Source organism: Papio anubis, unplaced genomic scaffold (genome assembly GCF_008728515.1).
Source record: "Papio anubis isolate 15944 unplaced genomic scaffold, Panubis1.0 scaffold175, whole genome shotgun sequence".
In the NCBI taxonomy this organism is placed as follows: Eukaryota; Metazoa; Chordata; class Mammalia; order Primates; family Cercopithecidae; genus Papio; species Papio anubis.
This window is the reverse complement of record NW_022161746.1, coordinates 1-21424: the sequence shown is the minus strand read 5'-3', so window position 1 is coordinate 21424 and position 21424 is coordinate 1. Positions and strand designations below refer to the sequence as shown.

Here is a 21424-nt window from a genome sequence, read left to right as displayed (position 1 = left end):
GACTTCAGTACATATGTAGATGCAAAATTTATTTTTAGTTTTCATTCACACGGATGGTACTACGAAAGTTCAATGCTTTTAGTTATGAAATCTCACTAAGTAGAGGAGCCCTCAGATTATCTCGGAGTTTTGTAAGGGAGGAAGAGTGGGCAAAGCTGAAGCCATCATAATGACAGCCTTTTGGGTAGAATCTAATGATCATTTTTTAAGATGACCCTTTCTGTGGGGTTCCTGAAATGAATGAGGAATTTATGAAGAATGGGATTGTGGTGTATGTGGTGGGGCAGAGTTTATTCTCAGTCTCTCTTTCCCCTTCAGTACCCTTCTTTAGGGCAAAGTATTACTACCCATCCATAACCTTTCAGGCAAAACAGAGGTGAGGAAAATGGGTGATTTTCATTACCAGTAACTGTAGTAATATGATGTGCCTTTTAAAGTAATCCACATCTTTTCTGCACTGGTGCCATGGAACGGGGTTGTATTCAGCCCACTGCTGGAGTGGGGACCAAAGTTAAGATCTCATTTATCTCAGACCTGAGGGCTGATTTTTAGTAACTATTTTGAGCTTTTCTGCAGGCCTAGGGGAAATGGCTGGAAGGTGGGAGAGATGTGCCACTGTAGAGGCCTCAACTCAAGAAGCTTTATGTCTTGTGAGAAAGGCAACTAAAATGTTTAAGAAATGAACACAGCGAAGATTAGAGACTTTGTGGATACAGCACAAGAAAAGGATTAATTAAATCCTTAACGCTACCACTGGAAGTTCTAAAATAAATACAAAGAAATATTAATGCTTTCCCCATCCCCACTTAATTTCTAAGATATACTTTGGACTAAAAACAAAGGTTCAAGTTTATGGATATATTCATAGATGATAGCATTTATGGAACAGATAGTTCACATTTATCTTTGGTCACTGAGAACATCAAGAATATAACCATTCGTTCCCAGAAAATATTTTACAAACCTCCAGAGGCAGAAAATATTAAACATGTAATGCTTGCAATTTTTAAATATTACCATATTTCAGGATGGGAAAATACACTTTTGCAAGGGTAAGTTATAGGTATTTCCTTGTTTCAAAATTCAAGCGACAGACTTTATTGACATACTTTAATATAGTATTTTAGGGCCTCAAGCAAAAACGTCAGTCTCAGTAGCTCACACTCCCACTAATTCTTTACTGATTTCTACAACTCTAACAGATACTGAATTCAGAAGGGTAATAGAGTTAAGGTAAAACAGGCAAAAACTGAGACATCCTTTAGTCTCTACAAGGAGAGGCAACTTGAGATATTTAGAGGCCAAGTAGGTAACGCAAGCTGTGCAAACACAAGAAAAAACAATGGTGCAAGCCCAATGATAAATATCAAGTGCTACCTGGCCTCTATGTTGGGGAGATAACACTGACACTTGGCAAACAGAACACCTTCCTTGTCTAAAGGTGAATCAGATGTTTTTGTTTGTTTGTTTGCTTTTTTGTCTGTTTGGTTTTTGGCTACATAGGTCTATAGGTCAAAGGCTCCCAGATCTTTTACTTTAAAAAAATAATAATAAAAAGGTAAGAATCTAGATTTTTAGCTGCTATCTCTGTACTGAGATGTTGGTCTCTTAAAATTATAAGCATGAACCAAACAAAATAGATCTGTGGCCTGAAGATAGCCAACATGGGATATCTGATCTAAGCGAACATTTGTAATACATATGGATAAATTTGCAAAACTCTCCCTAATCACACTGTGTACTCAAAAGCTTCTTTAAATCCCCTATCTTGCAAAATCAGTTAGAATTTCCCCAGAACTCCTTTCTCTAGTTCCCTTAAATGAAGATACACACACACACACACACACACACAAACACACACACACTCTCACACACATCTTCATTTAGTCCTCACAATTTGTAAGGTACATCCAATTGTCCCTATTTTCAGTTCAGGACCCAAGCCCGAGAGATTAATTTCCCAGTTACTGAGCTAACAAATAGTAGAACCCAAATTTTAACCAAGTAGTCTGGTTTGTCTGTGGTAACTGCATGTAAAGGAAATACAAATGATTTTACACCCCTAAAAGGGGTGTTAAAATGTTAATTTTCTATCCTCAATAAATACAAATAAGTATTTACAATTTTCATTGTCTCTCAGCTTACTGCCTATTTTTAAGACTGAAAAACAACCGAGCCAATTGCAGAGCCCAGGTTTTTCTCCCTAAGATGGGCCTTCAGATGTAACAGGGAGTGTTTCCCACCCCCAACTCTTGTGCCCTACTTAGTCCCAGAGAGAAACAGAATCACAACCTTCTAGTTTGTGGACGTCAGATTTTTTTTTCCCAAGAGTTTACCTTTCCTAGTAAAGATAAACATCTGGAGGTAAATACAACCAGCCAGTTTATTGTGCACTAGCATACCCCCATCCAAACTAATTTACATCACGCATGAAATTAATTATCTATCCACACTCATCTGACCGTAGCTACAGGCTAATTGAGATAGCAGTGGAAGTGGTAGGATTAAGAAGTCTAAGAACCAACACTTTACTTCCACCATCTCTCCCTCCCAACCCAGCTAGTGTCTGAACAATTCTGATCATCCTTGTCACAGTCCTATCTTTTACAGATCTCTCTCCCAAAAGGCAGGATGACCATAAAATAAATAAGGCTCTGAATTGTCCTGTTGCATTGGATATTCGTTCTTTACTGCTATAATGGAGCAGAAGCATCTGGAACCTTTTTACTGATCATGATAAAACCTGCTGATACACTCATTTTGCTGAACATAGCCTTCTGATGTAATCATTACTCTCCTAGAACCTCAGCATCTTAGTAAGGTAACCATGGCAACATACTCATTGATAGGGCAGGTTTTCCTAGACCAGCAAATTCTTGTAGGGCAAAAACTTAATTTACAAAGTTTAATTTCCAGAAATTAATTTGTGAATTAGATAGCTGAAGCTGGATTATTTTCCCTTAATACTGGTTAACACATACAATAAAAACTAGTATAAAGTATGTATGCAATATTATTAGCCAAACAAAATACACAGAACAAGAAATTTTATTATCTCCAATGCTGGTGCATAACAAATAACAAGCTTAATTAGAGGAGGAGACAGAGGGAAACTTCAGATACCAAAGTAATTTCTGGGTAGGTTTAAAACCTTTAAAAGTTGATAGAATAACTGTTCATAAAGTCTTTTTAGATATAGGGCTTTTTACTTGACAACTTTTTATTAACAGTTCTTACAATATGAAGTTCAACTAAAGTATTTCACCTGTCAAATTAAAACAGCAAGCAAAACAAAATTTCTCTAGTATATAACAGCGTGAGCAATGGTTTCATTGTACATTCACACACATTTAGTGTCTAGATTTGAAAGTTTTTAATTAAAGATGTCTTAATTTTTGACTTTTAAAAATGGTTATGACAATGAATTTTCTTGATTTATAGATCACAGTGGCTTTATAAATGATCAAGATACATGTACAAACAAAATTTCAGACGCTCTTGGAAACACATCTTAAGATACAGAGCACACGTGATACATCTTTGAGTTTACTCATCCTTTTGGAATAATGAAGAATACTTCATTTATCTTACACTGAAAATTTAGCCTTTGATAACTATGGCTTGACTAGATCACAAAATAGAATTTCCCAAGTTTTCTTAAACTTTCAGTCCAAATAACTCAAAAGATATGTGTCCTAGTTGGATACATTTTTTCTCATTATATAATTAATATCAGTGGGCTCTTGTATTGGCAGTTTGTCTTGGTCATGACTTATTCTTGCAAAACCATCTTTACAGCAAACAAATACGAAAGATATTTTCCCCAATGCAAGGAAAATAATCTGGATCAATAACAAAGTCAAAGCCATAGGTGTTTTAGGACATTCTTGATAACAGATTTCAACAGTCTTAAAATCTTTTTTCCTTTTTCTTTAATGATTCTCCTCCTTTTTCACAACTGTGCAGTCACTGTCCTATTGTCTTCTATTCTGAAAAACAAATTTTTTTGAAGGTCAAGTTTTTCAATGGCACAAAACTATTTGGAATGAACCCAAAAGATAGCGGAAAGTTGGGTCCCTCCTCAAGTAGTTTCCTCCTCTTTTAACAGCATGTAACTACTCTCTATCAATAATCTCATCACAGCCGAGTTCTTCGGTCAGACGATTGACAACCATCAGTGAAAAAAGCTCTTCGATAAAAGCTAACTGATCAAACGGGGTCTTCTCATAATGCATCTGAAACCCGCCATCCAGGGCTGCTTCTCTTGTTCTCAGAAACATCTTGTCGGCTTCTTCAAGAGCTGCTGCTACTCTGTAGCCGGCACCACTAAGCTGCTCCTCTTCGGGATAGTCGTAGTCGTCCTCCCAGTCATCAAATTCCTCGCCCTCGTCCTCGCTCTCGAAGTCTGCGCCCGCCACCTGGCCTGGCTGCTCCCCAGCGTTGGGCCCGTTAGCAAGGCTCCGTTTCCCCTCTGGCGCCGCCATTGGCTGGGCCTCCTCCTCCTCCATTGGGCCTTCCTCCTCGAGCTGTGGCGGGGCCCCGCTGCGGGAGGGACGCAGGGATAGCTCCCGGCTCCCGCTGCCTACCTCCATCTGCGGTAGGTCACCCTCGCCAGGCATCACATCCATTTGCAGGTCACTGCTCTCTTCATACAGCTCTGACAACTCGGCCATTTCCGACATTATGCAAACCGCTCAACCTCTGGCAAAAAGCTTCCAGCAAGATAGATGCTGCGCGGCCGTGCGTTTGTGCGCGTGCGCAAAGGCTGCGCGCTTGCGTAACCCCGCGCGCAGGCGTGGTCCTCAGGTACCGCCTCCTGCTTGGCGCGCCACTGTGGTTGGCGTAGCTCAATGTTTTTCCCGGGGTGTGGGCGTCGCTTTTTGAGCTACGTTTCCGTCGATTCGAACTTGGTATCTAGGGACCTTGTAGGCAAGAGGCGTAACAGTTTCTGTGTTACTTAACCCTACTGCTGCTTGTGATGCAGCAAACTGGAAAATAACTTTACATGGCCCTCCTAACATTAATGTGCCTCCCCTCCCTTCTTCCTCCTCCCCAGGGCAATTTATCTATGTGCTGATGACTTCTAAATCCACGTTTCCAAACCAGACAACATCCATAACCACAGATCAGCATATTAACTAATCCATTCTGTCCTTTTAGTGTTGTCATTTAAAAAGTTAAATTCACAAACGACATATATATTGTCCTTTTTTTCTTTTTCTTTTTTTAGTTATAGCGAAGAAATACTTGGTCCCATTTCTTTTCTCCGAGTAGGTATTTTTCCACTATTACCAATGCGGCGTGTACTCTTTAAATTCTTTTTATTTGCATTTACATGTATCTTTATGTATTCATAGCAAAATACTATTTTGTGTGTTTTTTAAAAACATGTTTTACCTGTCTTCAACTTAAAAGCCTCTGCTTTTAAGTTGTATATACTTCTATGAATTATATGACTGTGTATACTTAAGGATTCAAGCACGTTTCATTTATTCTGCACTTTATTTCTATTATTATAACATTGTAGTTACGTAGAATTATACAACTCACCATAATGTAGAATCAGTGGGAGCCCTGAGCTTGTTTTCCTGCAACTAGACAGTCCTGCAACTAGACGGTGATGAGACACAGTGACATCCAAGGTGTGTTCCTTATGTCCAGTGGATTCTGTAATCTCATTTTGGTTGCTGTTACTGCGGAAAATCCTGCCTCACAAAGATAGGATGTTGAAAATGAAAGGAGACTTTTCAGTACTTTTGTGGCAATCTCAGGATATTCCGCCTTGACTTTAATCGAGAACGTATGGAGATTTGAAGTTGTCTCAAACATACTTTTAAGGCCACCGCCATTTGCAATATCAAGCAGTTGATCCTCTTCTAGCATGGACAAAGTGGATTCACCTGGCTTATTCACAAATGGGTCACAGATCCATTCTGTCTTTTGTGGATGGGAAGTGTGATGGTTAATACTGAGTGTCAACTTGATTGGATTGGAGGATACAATTATTTATCCTTGGTGTGTGTATGAGGGTGTTGCCAAAGGAGATTAACATTTGAGTCAGTGGACTGGGAAAGGCAGACCCACCCTTAATCTGGGTGGGCACAATCTAATCAGCTGCCAGCTTGGCTAGAATATAAGCAGGCAGAAAAATGTGAAAAGAGACTGGCCTAGCCTCCCAGCCTAAATCTTTCTCCTGTACTGGATGCTTCCTGCCCTCGAACATCGGACTCCAAGTTCTTCAGTTTTAGAACTTGGACTGGCTCTCCTCGCTCCTCAGCCTGCAGATGGCCTATTGTGGGACCTTGTGATAGTGTGAGTCAATACTTAATGAACTCCCCTTTACATATATATATGTGTATATATATGTGTGCATATGTATATATGTGTATATATATATTCCATTAGTTCTGTCCTTCTAGAGAACCCTGACTAATACAGGAAGTAATGCTCAAAATCTCTGGAAAGCTGAGATAGGTGATCATGCACCAGCTGGGAGAAAGAAGACCCTGGCTCAGTCTCTTTCAAAATCTCTGCTAATGTTTGAAATGTCAGAAATCCCAGTGTTCATTTGTCACCCCCACGATTCCAGTTTAGCTTTGAAAGCAGCCACTTTATCTGCCAACTTGAACACAGTTGTTGTTCTTCCCTGAAGTGACAGAGTTCATTGAGCAGGTTGAATACGTCACACAAGTAAGCAAGTTTTGTGACCCATTCTGTGTCACTGAAATGTGCCGCCAATGGTGACTGTTTTTCTAAAAAGAAATCTCTGCAGCAGCTCTCTTAACTCGAAAACTCTGGCCGGTGATCTACCTTTAGAAAGCCATCTCACTTCTGTGTATAAGAGAAGACATGTGTGCTCTGCGTCCATCTCCTCACAGAGCTGTGCAAACAGATGTGAGTGAAGGTCATGTATAATATGGTTGATAATTTTAATCACATACTGCAAAATGTTGTTAACTTCAGGTGACATTTTCCAACTAGCCATCATTTCTGTATGGATGACACGGTGCATAGACTCACATTCAGAAGCGACCTCTTTGACCTGATTAGTGAAACCAAAATGCCATCCAGTCATGGCAACTGATTCACCCATGCGTATACCGATGCAAAATGACTGATTCCATTTTCCTGATATGTAATCATTCAAAGACTTGAATAGTTCTGCAGCTGTGGTGCTGGTTGGCAACAAAAGTGCATATAATGTATCCTCATTCACATCCTCCTGAAAAATATATCATACTCAAAAAAGCATTGTTGCTTTGTTGTCAGCATCAGTAGACTCATCAACCTGGATTGTGTACCATGGTGACTCATTAATCCTTTCTAACAATTGTACCTCATTATCCTCTGATATTTAATCTATTCATCTAGTTGTGGTGCTACCCAAAAGAGGAACACATGCCACCTTTTGAACTGCAGCCTCTCCTAAAAGTTCATGACAAATGTCCTTAGTAGCAGGCAGGATCAACTCTTCACCAATAGTAAAGGGCTTCTTAGCTTTAGCAAAGTGGTTAGGCACTAAGAATGATGCTCCCAGTGCAGATACATTTGATGAAGTGGTAGCCTTCAATAATTGCTTCTATTCTTTATGTTCACATTGTTTTCTTTTGAAAAACTCCAAAGGCTTAGTATTAATGCAGGGTGCTTGGTCTCCATGTGACAAAGCAGTTTAGAAGGCTTCATGGGTTTGTTACACAGCCACTTGCTACATATTATACAAAGTGAGCTTGGAGAATGTGAATCACCTGTTGTAATGAACTGGCATTTTAAGTAGGACTCTTGGTATTTTCTTTTAAATGCAGCTTTCTTTTTGTTGGCAGCCTTAAAGTCTTCTGCAGTCTCATCGTGGATCTTTCTCCCTTTTCAAAGAAACTCTCCAGCGAAGTTTGTTTTTTACTCATTTTGGCTAGGGTTAGCTAATGGGCTTACCAAAACTGTGACTGAGAAAGTGCACGGTGCAGGAAAGAGACATGGCTGGAAGTGGTAAATAAGATAATGGGCGGGCCAGGCACAAACTAAAATCGTCAGATTCTGACTTAAAACCTGCCATCAGCTGCAGCTGTACAAACTGAAGTACATCAACTCACTTGCCACTATGTAGCCTGCCACCAGATGCAGCTTAAGTGTCACTTGCTACTTACTGATAGGGTTTTGATATGAGTCTGCAAGCAATTGATTTATTATGGTCTCTGTGCAGTCAAACCTCTCTGCTATTGTTAATCTGTATTTGCAGCCACTCCCCAGCGCTGGCATCACCACCTGAGCTCTACCTGAGATCATCAAGCATTAGATTCTCATAAGGAGCATGCAACGTAGATCCCTCATATGCGTAGTTCACAAAAGGGTTCATTCTCCTATGAGAATCTGACGTCACCGTTCGTCACCGTTGATCTGACAGGAGGCAGAACTCAGACAGTAATGTGAGCAACAGGAAGCAGCAGTAAATACACATGAAGCTTCTGTCGCTCGCCCACTGCCCACCCCTGCTGTGCAGCCCGGTTCCTAACAGGCCACGGACTGGTACTGGTCTGTGGCCAGGGGAGTTGGGAGCCTCTGCTCTAGTTCTCCTCACCATGGACACATAATTTCTGGCTGACTGCTGCTTGGTGTCACATTTATCATAGACTAAAAGTTCTTAAATACATGAGTCTATTTTTAGACTTTGAATTCTTGTGAAATTTCTACACTTTCATATCTTGCTGTTTGATCAGGAATATTTTGTCTTTGTTCTTTAAAAAATTGCCCTAACTCTTCTTGCTCATTTATTCTTTCATATGAATTTAGGGGCATCTTGAATATGATATTATAATATTTCTTATCTGATAAAGGAATTCTTATGCATTTGTTCTTTTAAAATTTGCTTTAGCTCTCTTGCACATTTATTCTTCCATGTGAATTTTAGAAGCATTTTTATTGGGATTGCATGGAATTTATAAATTAATCTGGGGTAGGATTGACACCTTTGTCATACCGTCTTCTCATCTGTGAAAGTGATGTATATCTTTCTATTTGTTCAGGTCTTATTTATACTCTTCAATGAAGTTTTCCAAAAAGCATTACATGATTCTGATTAGTTTTATACTAAAGTACTCTTACAAAGTGTACCTTTCTCCCCCAAATACAGTGTCTAATTGGCTTTTGTTTGTTTGTTTGTTTTTTGAGACAGTCTCACTCTGTTGCCCAGGCTGGAGTGCTGTGGTACGATCTTGGCTCACTGCAAGCTCCACCTCCCAGGTTCACACCATTCTCCTCCTTCAGCCTCCCAAGTAGCTGGGACTACAGGTGCCCACCACCATGCCCGGCTAATTTTTTGTATTTTTAGTAGAGACAGGGTTTCACCATGTTAGCCAGGATGGTCTCGATCTCCTGACCTCGTGATCTGCCCGCCTCGGCCTCCCAAAGTGCTGGGATTACAGGCGTGAGCCACCGCGCCCGGCCAACTATTGTTGATATATGGGAATGACATTGATCTTTGTATATTGACTTTGTTTTTACTGAAATATAAATGTAGACAAGTACACAGATAATAAGTCCATAATAATTATCACAAAATGAACAGTTTTATAACCAATACTCTGATCAAGAAACTCCAGCATCCCAGAAAACCGTTTGCCCTTTCTTCCTGTGCTCCAGAAATAACCACTATTCTGATTTCAAATACCATAATTTTGCCTAGTTTTGAACTTCATATAAATTAAGCCATGCAGTATATATTCTTTGTATTAGGCTTCTTTTGCTCAACAAACATGTTGTTGCTATATAGTATGCCACCATTTGAATATTACAATAGTCATCGTTGGGATTGTTTCCAATTTAGGGCTTTATGAACAGGGCAGTTATTATCTTCTTTGAGAATATTTTTTGTTGCACATATTTACACAATCGTGTTGGATATACATCTAGGAATAGAATTGCTTGGTCATCTCATATAATCAGCTTTGGTAGATTCTGTCACACAATTCTGAAAACAGGATTAGTCAATAGTTGCATAGTTGGTGTTTTAATGAACCTTCAAAATAGCATGACAAATATGGCTCTGCAAATGGTCATTATACTGTGGTTTCCAAACAAGCAATCCTAGACTCTCAAATAAAGGACAGTCTTCTTAGCTGATTAATGCAGTTTACTTGGCGATTCTTATTCATATTAGAAGTCTTAATGTTAGTGCCTTACTCAGGATACATTTAGTAGTGAATGACTGAAATCAAATTCAAACTAACTTTTGCAAAAATAAACAAAAATATAAAGGGACAGGTGAAATATATTGGTTAAAGTGATGGAACAAATGTTACCAGCAGACTTTTTTCCTATTTTTAGTTCTCAGTTCTGATTTTCATCAGAAGAAAAACTTCATATTCCAGCAGACTTTTCTCACATGGCAGCGTAATATGGCCCCCAGAAGCTTTGGGCTTACATAGTTTTTAATGGCAGAGAGAGATGCTTTCTCTCCTATTATTCATTTCAATTCTTCTCAAAAGACATTGATTGGCTCTGCTGTATCCAGAGAGATGGTATTTTCTGATTGGCTAGCCCTAGATAATGTTCCACCTGGGTAGGCAAGGGCAGTGAGATGGGCATCACAAAATCACCAGAATCTCATGGTTTAAATGAGATTATTATACAGCGTAGGTGGGGTGGTTTCCAAAGGGATGCTGATCAGGTAAAAACAAAACAAACAAATGTATGTCTATTACTGTTACACTGTATATAACTAGAAATAATGATTACTTCATATTAGCATACATATTTATGTTTTTCAGATTATTGCAAATCATCATATGCAGTCTATTTCGTTTGCCTCTGGAGGAGATCCTGTAAGTATGGATTCACAAAAGTTCTTTTTATGAGTTAAAATAACTTCTTGATGTTTGGGGCTGGATGATAAAAAGAAATAACTTTTACATAAACCATATTAGCCACTACATGTCTTTTCCTAACATACTATTACAGTCTGTGAATAGCTACATGTAGCAGATAATAAAAAATTTGCCTTGGGCAAAATATTTCCTATCATTAAATTTTAAAATGTTTGGATTAGTAGATGAAACTAGTAGTGCTCCATTATGTTATTAGCCATGGAGTTATCATCTAATAAGCTTCTTGTTGATAATGTCTAGGTCATGAAAAGCAAGTATGTCACACATGTGTTGCTCAATCCTGCCTTAGAATTTCTTCTCAACACAGAGTTTCTGGCACACTTTACTAATCAACTGCACTTGGTATATCAACCAAGTCAATTAAGTCTAATCTGGAATGAGCAACCAGGTTTGCAGGAGCTCATGGAGGAAATGCTGAGCTGGGGAGAGAGAACTTGTAGTTCTTCTCTGCTAAGAAGAGGTCATGTGGTACTCATTTCCTGGAAATTGTACAGGATTTCTCCAAGCCTACTTTGCAGAATGGAGTGTCATTCCTTGACTCCCTACTGCACCATTTCTGGACCAGAGCAAAAGGAGAGGGGCTTTGAAGCTAGGGAGCCTGCAACTGAGCAAGAAGCAAATCTGTTTAAACTGAGGGAGTAGAAGAATACTTTTGCCACTCTGTGACATTATCGGTCTTTTTATTGTACTCTTTCCTCTTCTAACCTTCCATATGTTTTGATGAAAGGTTAGAAGAGGACAGAGTATGACTTTCATAATGGTTAAACATCAGTAATGTCAAGAAAACAGGGGAACATACACAGACCTTGTTCTTAGAATGTATTACCTTCTTTTCTGCAAAGCATTTCTTTTAAAAAAATTATATCCTTCAGGAACGAACCAATAAAATTCAGTTTAGCAATTGATTGTTTTCTATCCACCACATTTACTTTTCACTTCTAATTGAGGAATAAAATGTAGAGTCATCAATGATAGGATGATAACCTAGAAACCCAAGAAAATATGAGGATGCTAAAAACTAAATCTGGCAGCTGATATCATGGTAGTTTTAATTTGTTTTAAACTTTTTGCTAAATATTCAATGGGGGAGAAATAATTGTATATCGCAAAAGGAAGTAAAGTTCTGAAGTTACTCTGTAATCATTGCTTCATTTACTGGCATCTAAAGTATTTAAGCAGGTTCTTCCACTTGGGTGTTGGTGTAACTTACCTGTGTATAAAATATGTAGGTAAATGCTATTTAAATTAGCCAATTCTTAAAAACACTTCAATAATTACTTGTCTTCACATTGGCTACCAATGACCCAAAGTATTTAAGCATGTCAAACCAAGACATGCTTTTTTTTTTTTGAGACGTAATCTCACTCTTGTCTCTCAGGCTGGAGTGCAGTGGCATGATCTTGGCTCACGAAGCACATGGAAGAAAAGCAGCCTTCATAGGATTTCAAACTCTTGTTTTCTAATTAATGGTTATTCAGTTTCCCCTTTAGGCATTACTACTTCCTCATCTTTTAGCCTGGGGTGTAGTTATTTTCAAATAACTATTATATATTAGTTCTATGATGCTGCCATTTTTAAAAGTAAACCAAATATTAAGAGTTCTACCTTTTCCCCAAGAAATTCCACAGATGCCTAATTGTGAATTCCCATTAGCAAATAAGGGACATACAAGGTGTCAGGTGCTTAGCAGCTGCTATTTGAACCCAAGAGCCTCTCTGGACTCTTTTCCATCCAGCCTTGTAATCTGGCCTCATTAGCAACACCAAGGATGATGGCTGGCAGAGAGGGTCAACTGAATCTGGGCTGAAAAATACCAGCACTTTCTCGTCTTCCTAGCTCAGTCATCCATGAAGGAATTCAAATACTTTTCTTAAGAGATTTAAAGTAGTGTTTATACATGTAGTATGAAAAATAATTATTGGTGTTTGCCCTAAATTTCTCCAGGGTTGTCATCATGTTAGATTGGTGTGCAAACACTCATTTACTCAAGGCATGCCCTGAATGATTTCTATTATTGTTCTCCAGAATCTTAAATCTTTTCATACTCTCTTCACGTGCCTTTAGTTCTTTAAATTGACCAAAGCACCGTTCCTATCAAAAACAAACAGTAAATAATTTGTGGCAACTATGGGGAAGGTTTGTACCTGCTGCATTGAGAGCACCTCTGTGCTCTCTGAAGCTGGTGAGAAAGCCTGTTGATTCAAATTTAAAATAGAAATCTGGCGGCAGTGCCATGGCTTAGTTGGTTAAAGCACCTGTCTAGTAAAATAGAAGTCTGGAGCCACCCTAAGCACTGGCATTAGAAATCATCTCTATGAAGTTTTATCATCAGGTCGGGGAGGCAGTGTGATGTACTGCCAGGCTTTGGAGTCAAGTAGACTTGATTTATTTAAATTCCCTAAACTCCAGAGTCCTCATGTGTAAATGGAGGATAATCCCTATTGCCTGACAGTGTTGTGGGAATTACGTGAAATGATGCGTGGTTAGTGTTAGCACAGTGCCTGGCACACTGTCACAAGAAGTAACTACTACCACTATTGCTAACACATGCCCATATTTGTTTTAGGATACTAACTGAGATAGTTTACAGCTTTAGGGCGAACTACATACAAGAGTAGGAAGCTGACTTCAAAGTCCCTGTGGTCCAACATAGTAATCTTTCTCCAAGATTTCCTCCAAAATTTCAAAAATAATGAATAGTCTTCTCATCTCTTGGCCTTTGCTCGCCCTCATTTTTACTCTCTTTGCAAAAACAGTTAACTTGTTTTCCATCCGTCAGCCCTGAAAACATTTGTTGGTAATGTCTCTATGGCTATATATACTTTCTCCACTTAAAAAATGCATTGTGAATGTGTCAAAAATTAAATACGTTTAAACATATTTTCCCCTGCTATTTGTGCTTTACTTTTAGCATTCTGTAAATTCTCCCAAATGTTTACAGCTGTAGAATTTTAGAACTATACCAGCGTTGGAGGCTGTTTTGAAGATGAGGAAACTGAGGTCTGGAGAGGTCTCACCGCCTCTTTCCCATAATTGGACCTACCAGACAGCATGACTGGCATCAGACCACCTCGTCACTTGAATAAGAGTGGCAAAGTCCCCAGCAATTGTGCTTTTCCTTCTAAATTCACGTAAAACAAAGCCCATAGATATGGCGTTATTTATTTAGCGGATATTTAAAACCTTTTTCCTTTTTGCATAAGAGAAATTTACTTAGGTATGTGTTATTATTATTTTTTTAATTGCCCAAGACGAGTTATGCTGACCCTGAGATCCGCTTCCTGTGTGATTCATTGTGGGTTATTAAGTGATTGTCCTTGAGGGTATTACAAACATGGGCTTTTATTTCCTGCCAGTTGATTGCATCTTCCCTCTAGAGAGTCATACTTCTGATCTGCAAATGGCATTGTGTGTATTTTTTTCCTGAGAACTTAGATAACAAAAAGCATCTTTAATTATTAAAACCTTATCATTCATCAGCTTATTGTTTTCAATAAAAACTGGGATTACCAAGTGGCATTTTGTTTGTTTGTTTTTACAAAGTCAGCAGTGCATCTCTTTTTGAACTTCTTAAGTTTTTCAGGGGTTCTCTTTTTTTAAAAAATGATTTTTCTTTTTCTGTATATTGATCAAATAAATTCATTGTATTTTCACTTTATCATCCCTTAAGTTAACTTGCACTGCATACAAGCAAGCTAACAACCACAAAATCCAACATGTCTCTTCAGTCAACTTACTTTCTGATATATGTGGTATATGTTCGGACAACAGGAAATCATGATGCCCTATCTTAGTTTATGTCACCTTTATGATTGCATAATCCCTGATACTTCAACTTTCAATCTAGGATAGCATCATAGTCCCTAGCCATTTTTAAAGAATATGTCCTAACATATTCCCTATCTGCTTTCTATTTTATTCTTAATGACAGTCTGCCTCTAAGTTTTTAATTTTCTGATTCTTTCCCCAATGGACAGAGAATATGGACTCCATAATTGTTAAACTATATAGTGTATATTTGTTTATGTTCCCTTTTACAATGCTTTTCTTGTCTCTTTAAATAAAAACATTTGTATTTAAGTCCTTGCCTCAGTATCATGTCCGAAATATATGTTTCTTTCAACAGTGCAGTTCATCCATTTTAAATACAGTCATTTTCCCTTTTTTATAGGATACTACAGACTATGTTGCCTACGTAGCTAAAGATCCAGTTAATCAACGAGGTATGGAAAGCAACTTACAGATTTTTTAAAGAGCTGGTATATACCAACTCTAAAAAGTAACCAACAATTATTTTCAATGTACAGAGTGATGAGTATCACCAGGGTGCTATGTTGGATTCTAGAAATATTATGCAAATTTGAGTTGGAAATAAATCACCGTGTTAGCACAGCAAAGTAGAAAAACTATATAGATGAAATTTAAATCATTTTAAAGATCCGCAAACCAAAGGCTTAGCTGTTTGTGTACTCAAAAGAGAAGCTATTATGGTTATGATAGATGGGGCTGGCTGTCACATCCCCACTGAACAAAAGAATTACACATAAGACCAAAGCCTGTGAGGAGTGAGGTTATTGACCTGCATTGGCTTTGGGAGTGTGTGTGTGTGTGTGTGTGTGTGTGTGTTTGTGTGTGTGAGTCTGTATACTTGCTGTTCAAGAGCCTGTAGTATCTCTTTGAATGCTTGACTTCACCATTTGGATTTCTGCTTAAATGCCTCTTCTTCAGAGACCTTCTTTGATAGCACCTCCTGTCTCCAGTAGCATATCCTACCTTGCTGCATCACAATACTTATTTCTCTTTTCATTAACACTCCACATTTCTATTATAGGTTAGTGCAAAAGCAATCACAGTTTGCCATTACTTTTAATGGCAAAAACTGCAATTACTTTTGCACCAACCTAATATTTTATTTACTCACATATTGCACTTGTTTGTATGTTTAATGTGTCCTTTTTCCTAGGCTAAAATCTTTATCAGGGCAGGAACCTGTTTGTCTTACTCGCTGTTGTTCCCTAGCACTCATCACGATGCCTAGCATATAGGTGATACTCAAAAACTATTTTATCGAATGACTGAGTGAATGGAAGAGTGATTTGATGGGAATTCTTGTTTCAGGATTTAGCAAGGTCACATGGTTAGTATTGCTTCTCATCCCTAAGGCTGGGACATTCAGACTCCTCTTAGGTAGAAGTGTTAAGTTGGTTCTCCTCCTTAACTAGAACGTATTAGTTAGGCCACATCCTCTGCTGTCCCAGGGATGGAGTTTGCCCCCAAACATTTATTAAGTGGACATGGAGTAGGACTTGAAAATTTAGAGAGCTATGAGACACCGAGGTGGAAATGCACATGGCATGCCGGGGAGTAAATAAATAGAACACCCTGGACCTCACAATGTAAAAGTCTAAAAGGCATCTGTAGGACAGATACAAGAGAGCTAATAAGTAGGGACTTAATCCCATGGACAGATGGGTGGAGAGTACTGTTTACAAAGTAGAGTTTAGACAGATTGGTTTGGCAGCAGGATGTAGTAGATGGATTCGGGGAGAAACTTAAGGCAGGGATATCCATTTGGAAGCTATTGTGATTGTCAGAAATGAAATTATGAAGCCCAGCTGCTGGCACAGAGCCTGGCACGCAGTAGATCCTCAGCAAATGTTTGCCAAAAGAATGTGGCAGCAAAAAGATGAAAAAGAAGGAACGGCGGAGGATAAACACTATAAAATACTCTACTAAAACTGACCCACTCTAAACTAAGTAAGAAGAATGAATCATGGTCAAAGAGTGAGCAGGAGAGACAGGAACTAGTGAATGGGACAGTGGGGTTGTAGGAGCAGGGCGCAACAAAGGATGCCAGAAAAGGGCAACTTCTTCTAATCCTTGCCTGAACTTCCCTAAATAATAACTGCTTGCTATTTCTGGGAAGGCCTCTGAACAACAACACTTTTTGTCTTAACATGGAAATGACAGGGTGAAAGGAAGAAAAAAATGCATCGGGAAATCTAGATGTTTAGTAACTTTGCCATCAGTCATGGAATATCTCTGGGCATGTCATTGCTCTTAAGTAAATGATGGTGAAGTGTTCAAAGATTAATGTTGTTGCTAAGGGTAATGGCCAAGAAGGATCCACATGCTTGCAAAGCTCTCCCTTTGCTTAAGTGAAACAAGAGAGGCAGAGAAAATTATGATGCAGCATATTCACTTTGAAAGCTCCTGTTCTGGTGCCTGAGTCATTTGTCAGAGCGAGCTGCTTGAAGAGGACCCCTGGGGATCCTGGCATGGGGATTCTGAGAAGGCATTCGTGAGAACTGTTGAGCGAGGTCCTGGCTGGGAGGTGAAGGATAGAAGCGGTCCAAATCAAGGTTTCAGTTTTTTCTTTCTTTAGCCATCAGCCTGTGTATAGGAAATAAGATTGATGCTGGAGACAAAAAGACTGGGTTGGAATCATCATTATTTCATCATCTCACTGTATGACGTTAGGCAGATTGTTTCACAACCTCAAACCTGGATTTTCTTATCTTTTAAGTGGGAATAAGAACATCTACATAACATGTGGAAAGCATAGTTTTCTTTCCTCCCTCATTACATCTTTCTTTCCTGTAGGAAAATGGGTGTGTCCAAGAAGATAACTTAGAAACAGGGTAGCTTTCTTGGTTTTAAAAGTTAATATGTCTCTATCACTTATTCCTCCTTTTCTGGTCTCCTCGTCCTCTCTCATACAGCTTGGCTATAAAAATCTCTGTGAGAAGACACTGTGTTCTCAACATACCTCCTGCTTGCACACACTCCTGTAGTACTAAATCTTTTCCCCCAACATGAGCCCTTGAACTAACAGTACCTGCAAAGAGGTGATGACACAGCTTTTGAATACACAAATAATTATTAATGATTATAGAAGGAAAATCCCACCATGGTATATCATTTAGTAGGAGGGAGAAACATAACCCATAAGATTTGCATAGAGAAAGAGAGATGCCGAGAGAACAGTGCCTGAAACATAGCAGATGCTTGGGATTTGTGGAGTTAAGTGAAAAAAGACACAGGTGAAAGAGTAGTATAATGAGAGCTTACAGCCAAGTGTTTGCAGGGTGTGTGAACGTGTGTGTAAAGGCAGGGTTGCAGAGAAAGGAAAGAGTGGAAGTAGGGGTCCCACAGCTGAAAAGTTAGACCAGAGACAGATTGTGGGGGGCTTTGAATACTGGCCAGGAGGTCACTGGAGCCATCAAATATTTTGAGCTTTAAAAAAATTATTATGGGTTCTGCTATTCTGAAATTACTAAATGATCATTTTTCTGGCAGTTGTGTCTTTAAAAGTGGTATTGGAGGCCAGGCACGGTGGCTCACGCCTGTAATCCCAGCACTTTGGGAGGCCGAGGCAGGCGGATCACGAGGTCAGGAGATTGAGACCATCCTGGCTAATACGGTGAAATCCCGTCTCTACTAAAAAAAAAAAAAAAAAAAAAAAAAAAAAACCCAAAAAATTAGCCAGGCGAGGTGGCAGGCGCTTGTAGTCCCAGCTACTCAGGAGGCTGAGGCAGGAGAATGGTGGGAACCCAAGAGGCGGAGCTTGCAATGAGCTGAGATCCGGCCACTGCACTCCAGCCTGGGCGACAGAGAGCGAGACTCCGAGACTCCGTCTCAAAAACGAAACGAAACAAAAATGGTATTGGAAAGCAGCAAAGCCATCTGGAATTACAGAGTTCAGTTTAGAGGACATCTCATTAGTCCCGGGCAGCGTGTAATGTTCTAAATGGCACTGGAGGAGGAAGGAACAGTTTGGATCAAATTTGTGAACTAATAGTGCTTGATGACTATTTAGATATTTAGATTGATGAAGAAATAGGAATCAGATGTTCCCGAGGATTTAATGAGATATCGTATGCAATGCAAATGTCTCAATACCTGGCTTATAGCACCTAGGCAATAAATGGTAGCTATTATTACTATTCTGTGTGATATGGAGTGGTGTTGCCACTAAAGAAACAGGGATTCTTATAAATAGAAAAAACAAACAAATAATCTAGTAAAAAATTAGGCAAAGAAAAATGGCTACCATTTATTTCATGCTCACTATGTGCCAGGCATTTTCAGTACTCCGTCTGCATTATCTCATTTTATCCTCACAGCAGCCCTAGGGGGTATGTAAACATATCATTCCTTTTTTTTTTATAGGAGAAAACACTGGAGGTGAGAAAAATAAGGCAGTTTTCCTAAGTTTATCCGGCCAATAAGTAGATGGACAGATTCCATGTCCTGAGCACACAAAAGAACATGACAAGGCACCAAGAAACATTTGAAAAATAAAAAAGTTTAGCCTCACTAGCAATCAAAGACACACAAGTTATAATTAGACACCATATTTCATCTCCAAATTTCAAACATTGAAAAAAGATAAGATGTGGTTTAGAGTAGTAGTTATTCTTGAACACTGCTGATAAAGAGTTTAAATTCAAACATTTTAAAGAGCAATTTGATGATTTGCATCAAAAGTCTTAAAAATGTAAATGCCTTTGAACCAGTAGTTTTACTTCTGAGGAAATAATTAGGATATGTACAAAGATTAAGCAATAGAGATCATTTTTGTATATTATTTATATCATAAGACAAAATTAATTTAGTATTCATGAGTAGCAAATTAAATGAATTCATAGAATGTACTATGATGCAGCAATTAAAGCTAGTAGTAGAAAAATAAGTAATTATATAGGAAAAATATTCACAATGCTGTTAATGCAAAAAACATATTATGAAGATTGTGTGTAGTATAATCCCAGGTGACTTTTCTGGGTAGATACACATTATAAAAAGATGAGAAAGACATATTCCAAAATGTTCCTAGTGGTTATTGAGATAACCACTGGATAGTGAAATTTTCTGTAATTTTTATTTCTTCTTGGTGCCTTTTTGTTTTCTAAAACTCTTACAGTGAATATTTATTACATTTATAAAAAGAAAAAAATCCTAAACCCTTGAATAAATGTTTTAAAATAGTGAAATCAGAAAGATGATGTTATAAAATTAACTAGCAAGTTTGGTTCATCCAGGATAAAATGGCAGACAAGAGAAGCCCAGAGAGTAGGTCCAGGGCTAGGGGTGGGGCTGGGACTGGGGCTGGCAGGGAGGGGAGGGAGGCAGGCCAGGCCAGCAGGTTCAGAAAAAAACTACAACTTCTTAGCAGAACCCAGAAAGAAGAGGGCTAAGGATGTCAGGGAGTGGGAAAAGTCACAGGAGACAGCGACTTGCCTAAGGAGTATTCAGGGGAGGGGAGGAAATCAAGAAATGAGTATTACCTAACAAAGGGGAAGAGCGTTTCTTCTGAAGGAGACATCTCAGATGGTCACACACTGGAAAGGAGTTAAGGGGCATGAGGGTGGGAAGATGCTATTCCACCCAGCAATTAACAGGCCACTGGTCACTCTGGAAAGCTCAATTTCTGTGGACCTATAAAGGCAGGAGCCAGATTGCAGGTATGAGGAGAGTATGGTTGACATTAAGTGGAGATGAGCAGAGGAGACTGGGCTTCATGCTGACAATCCTGACGCTTCCCACTCTTCCGTTTGCTTGATTCGCTTTTAGCATTAGTGCATTTAAATCAGGGCAGTTTCCACTTTTGCCATCTTGGCTAGGACCTTTTAGTGAACTCTTCGTTTTAACAAAGGCCTTTTCTGTAGAAAAGGTAAGTTCCAGTAAGAATGTTTTGAGTTTACTTAGTGATTAATACACTCTGCTTCTGTAATTGCTGTAAATGAGGAAATCCACATTGTCTTACTCCAAATGTGTGGCAGTCCAGGAATGTTTTAATATTTTCTCTGAATGTAGTCTGTGAAGGGGACTGGACTGCCTGGACTACCTGGATATAGGAAGGCCATGCTTCTGGGTCTCTGAAGAAAGTTTAAAAAAAAAACAAAAACCCAAAACCAGTAAAACCAACTTAAATTAATCCACTTATTTTTATTTCTGTTTATAGTTATAAAGTATGCGTACGACTGTCCTGGTGGTATTAATTCGCTATCAACTGAATACTGGCTTGCCTCTTTGAGGTTGTTTCTTCTAAAGTATGGAGGATTCCCTGCTTTGATCCCATAGCACCATCTAGTGGTTGATCTGAAAAGCTGAACTTTTGAATTTCTAGTTTTCTAAGCATAAAAAGGAAAAGACAGAAACAAAACCAAAAAACTGTTTATTAAAAACAAATATAGCTAGGCGCGGTGGCTCACGCCTGTAATCCCAGTACTTTGAGAGGCCGAGGCGGGTGGATCACGAGGTTAGGAGATCGAGACCATCCTGGCTAACACGATGAAACCCCGTCTCTACTAAAAATACAAAAAATTAGCCGGGCGAGGTGGCGGGCGCCTGTAGTCCCAGCCACTCGGGAGGCTGAGGTAGGAGAATGGCGGGAACCCGGGAGGCGGAGCTTGCAGTGAGGCGAGATCGCGCCACTGCACTCCAGCTTGGGCAACAATGCGAGGCTCCGTCTCAAAGATACACACACACACACACACACACACACACACACACACACACACACACACACACACAAATATATA

General features: G+C 39.1%; 2 protein-coding genes across 2 annotated transcripts in view; one reads left to right on the top strand and one right to left on the bottom strand.

Moving 5' to 3' along the window:
- The window catches only part of LOC116272724 (SHC-transforming protein 4-like), a 100205-nt gene extending 84464 nt beyond the window's left edge, over positions 1-15741 (top strand). Inside the window, exons 5-6 of the mRNA XM_031661496.1 lie at positions 10761-10814; positions 15049-15741. Coding sequence (XP_031517356.1) covers positions 10761-10814; positions 15049-15129 — 135 coding nt within the window. The 3' untranslated portion in view covers positions 15130-15741. The remainder of the gene's footprint in view (positions 1-10760; positions 10815-15048) is intronic.
- LOC116272725 (EP300-interacting inhibitor of differentiation 1) lies at positions 3031-5644 on the bottom strand. The gene has a single exon (XM_031661497.1). It carries the CDS (start codon positions 4680-4682, stop codon positions 4116-4118), a length of 567 nt encoding a protein of 188 aa, XP_031517357.1. The 5' UTR covers positions 4683-5644; the 3' UTR covers positions 3031-4115.
- Positions 15742-21424: the final 5683 nt, after the last annotated feature.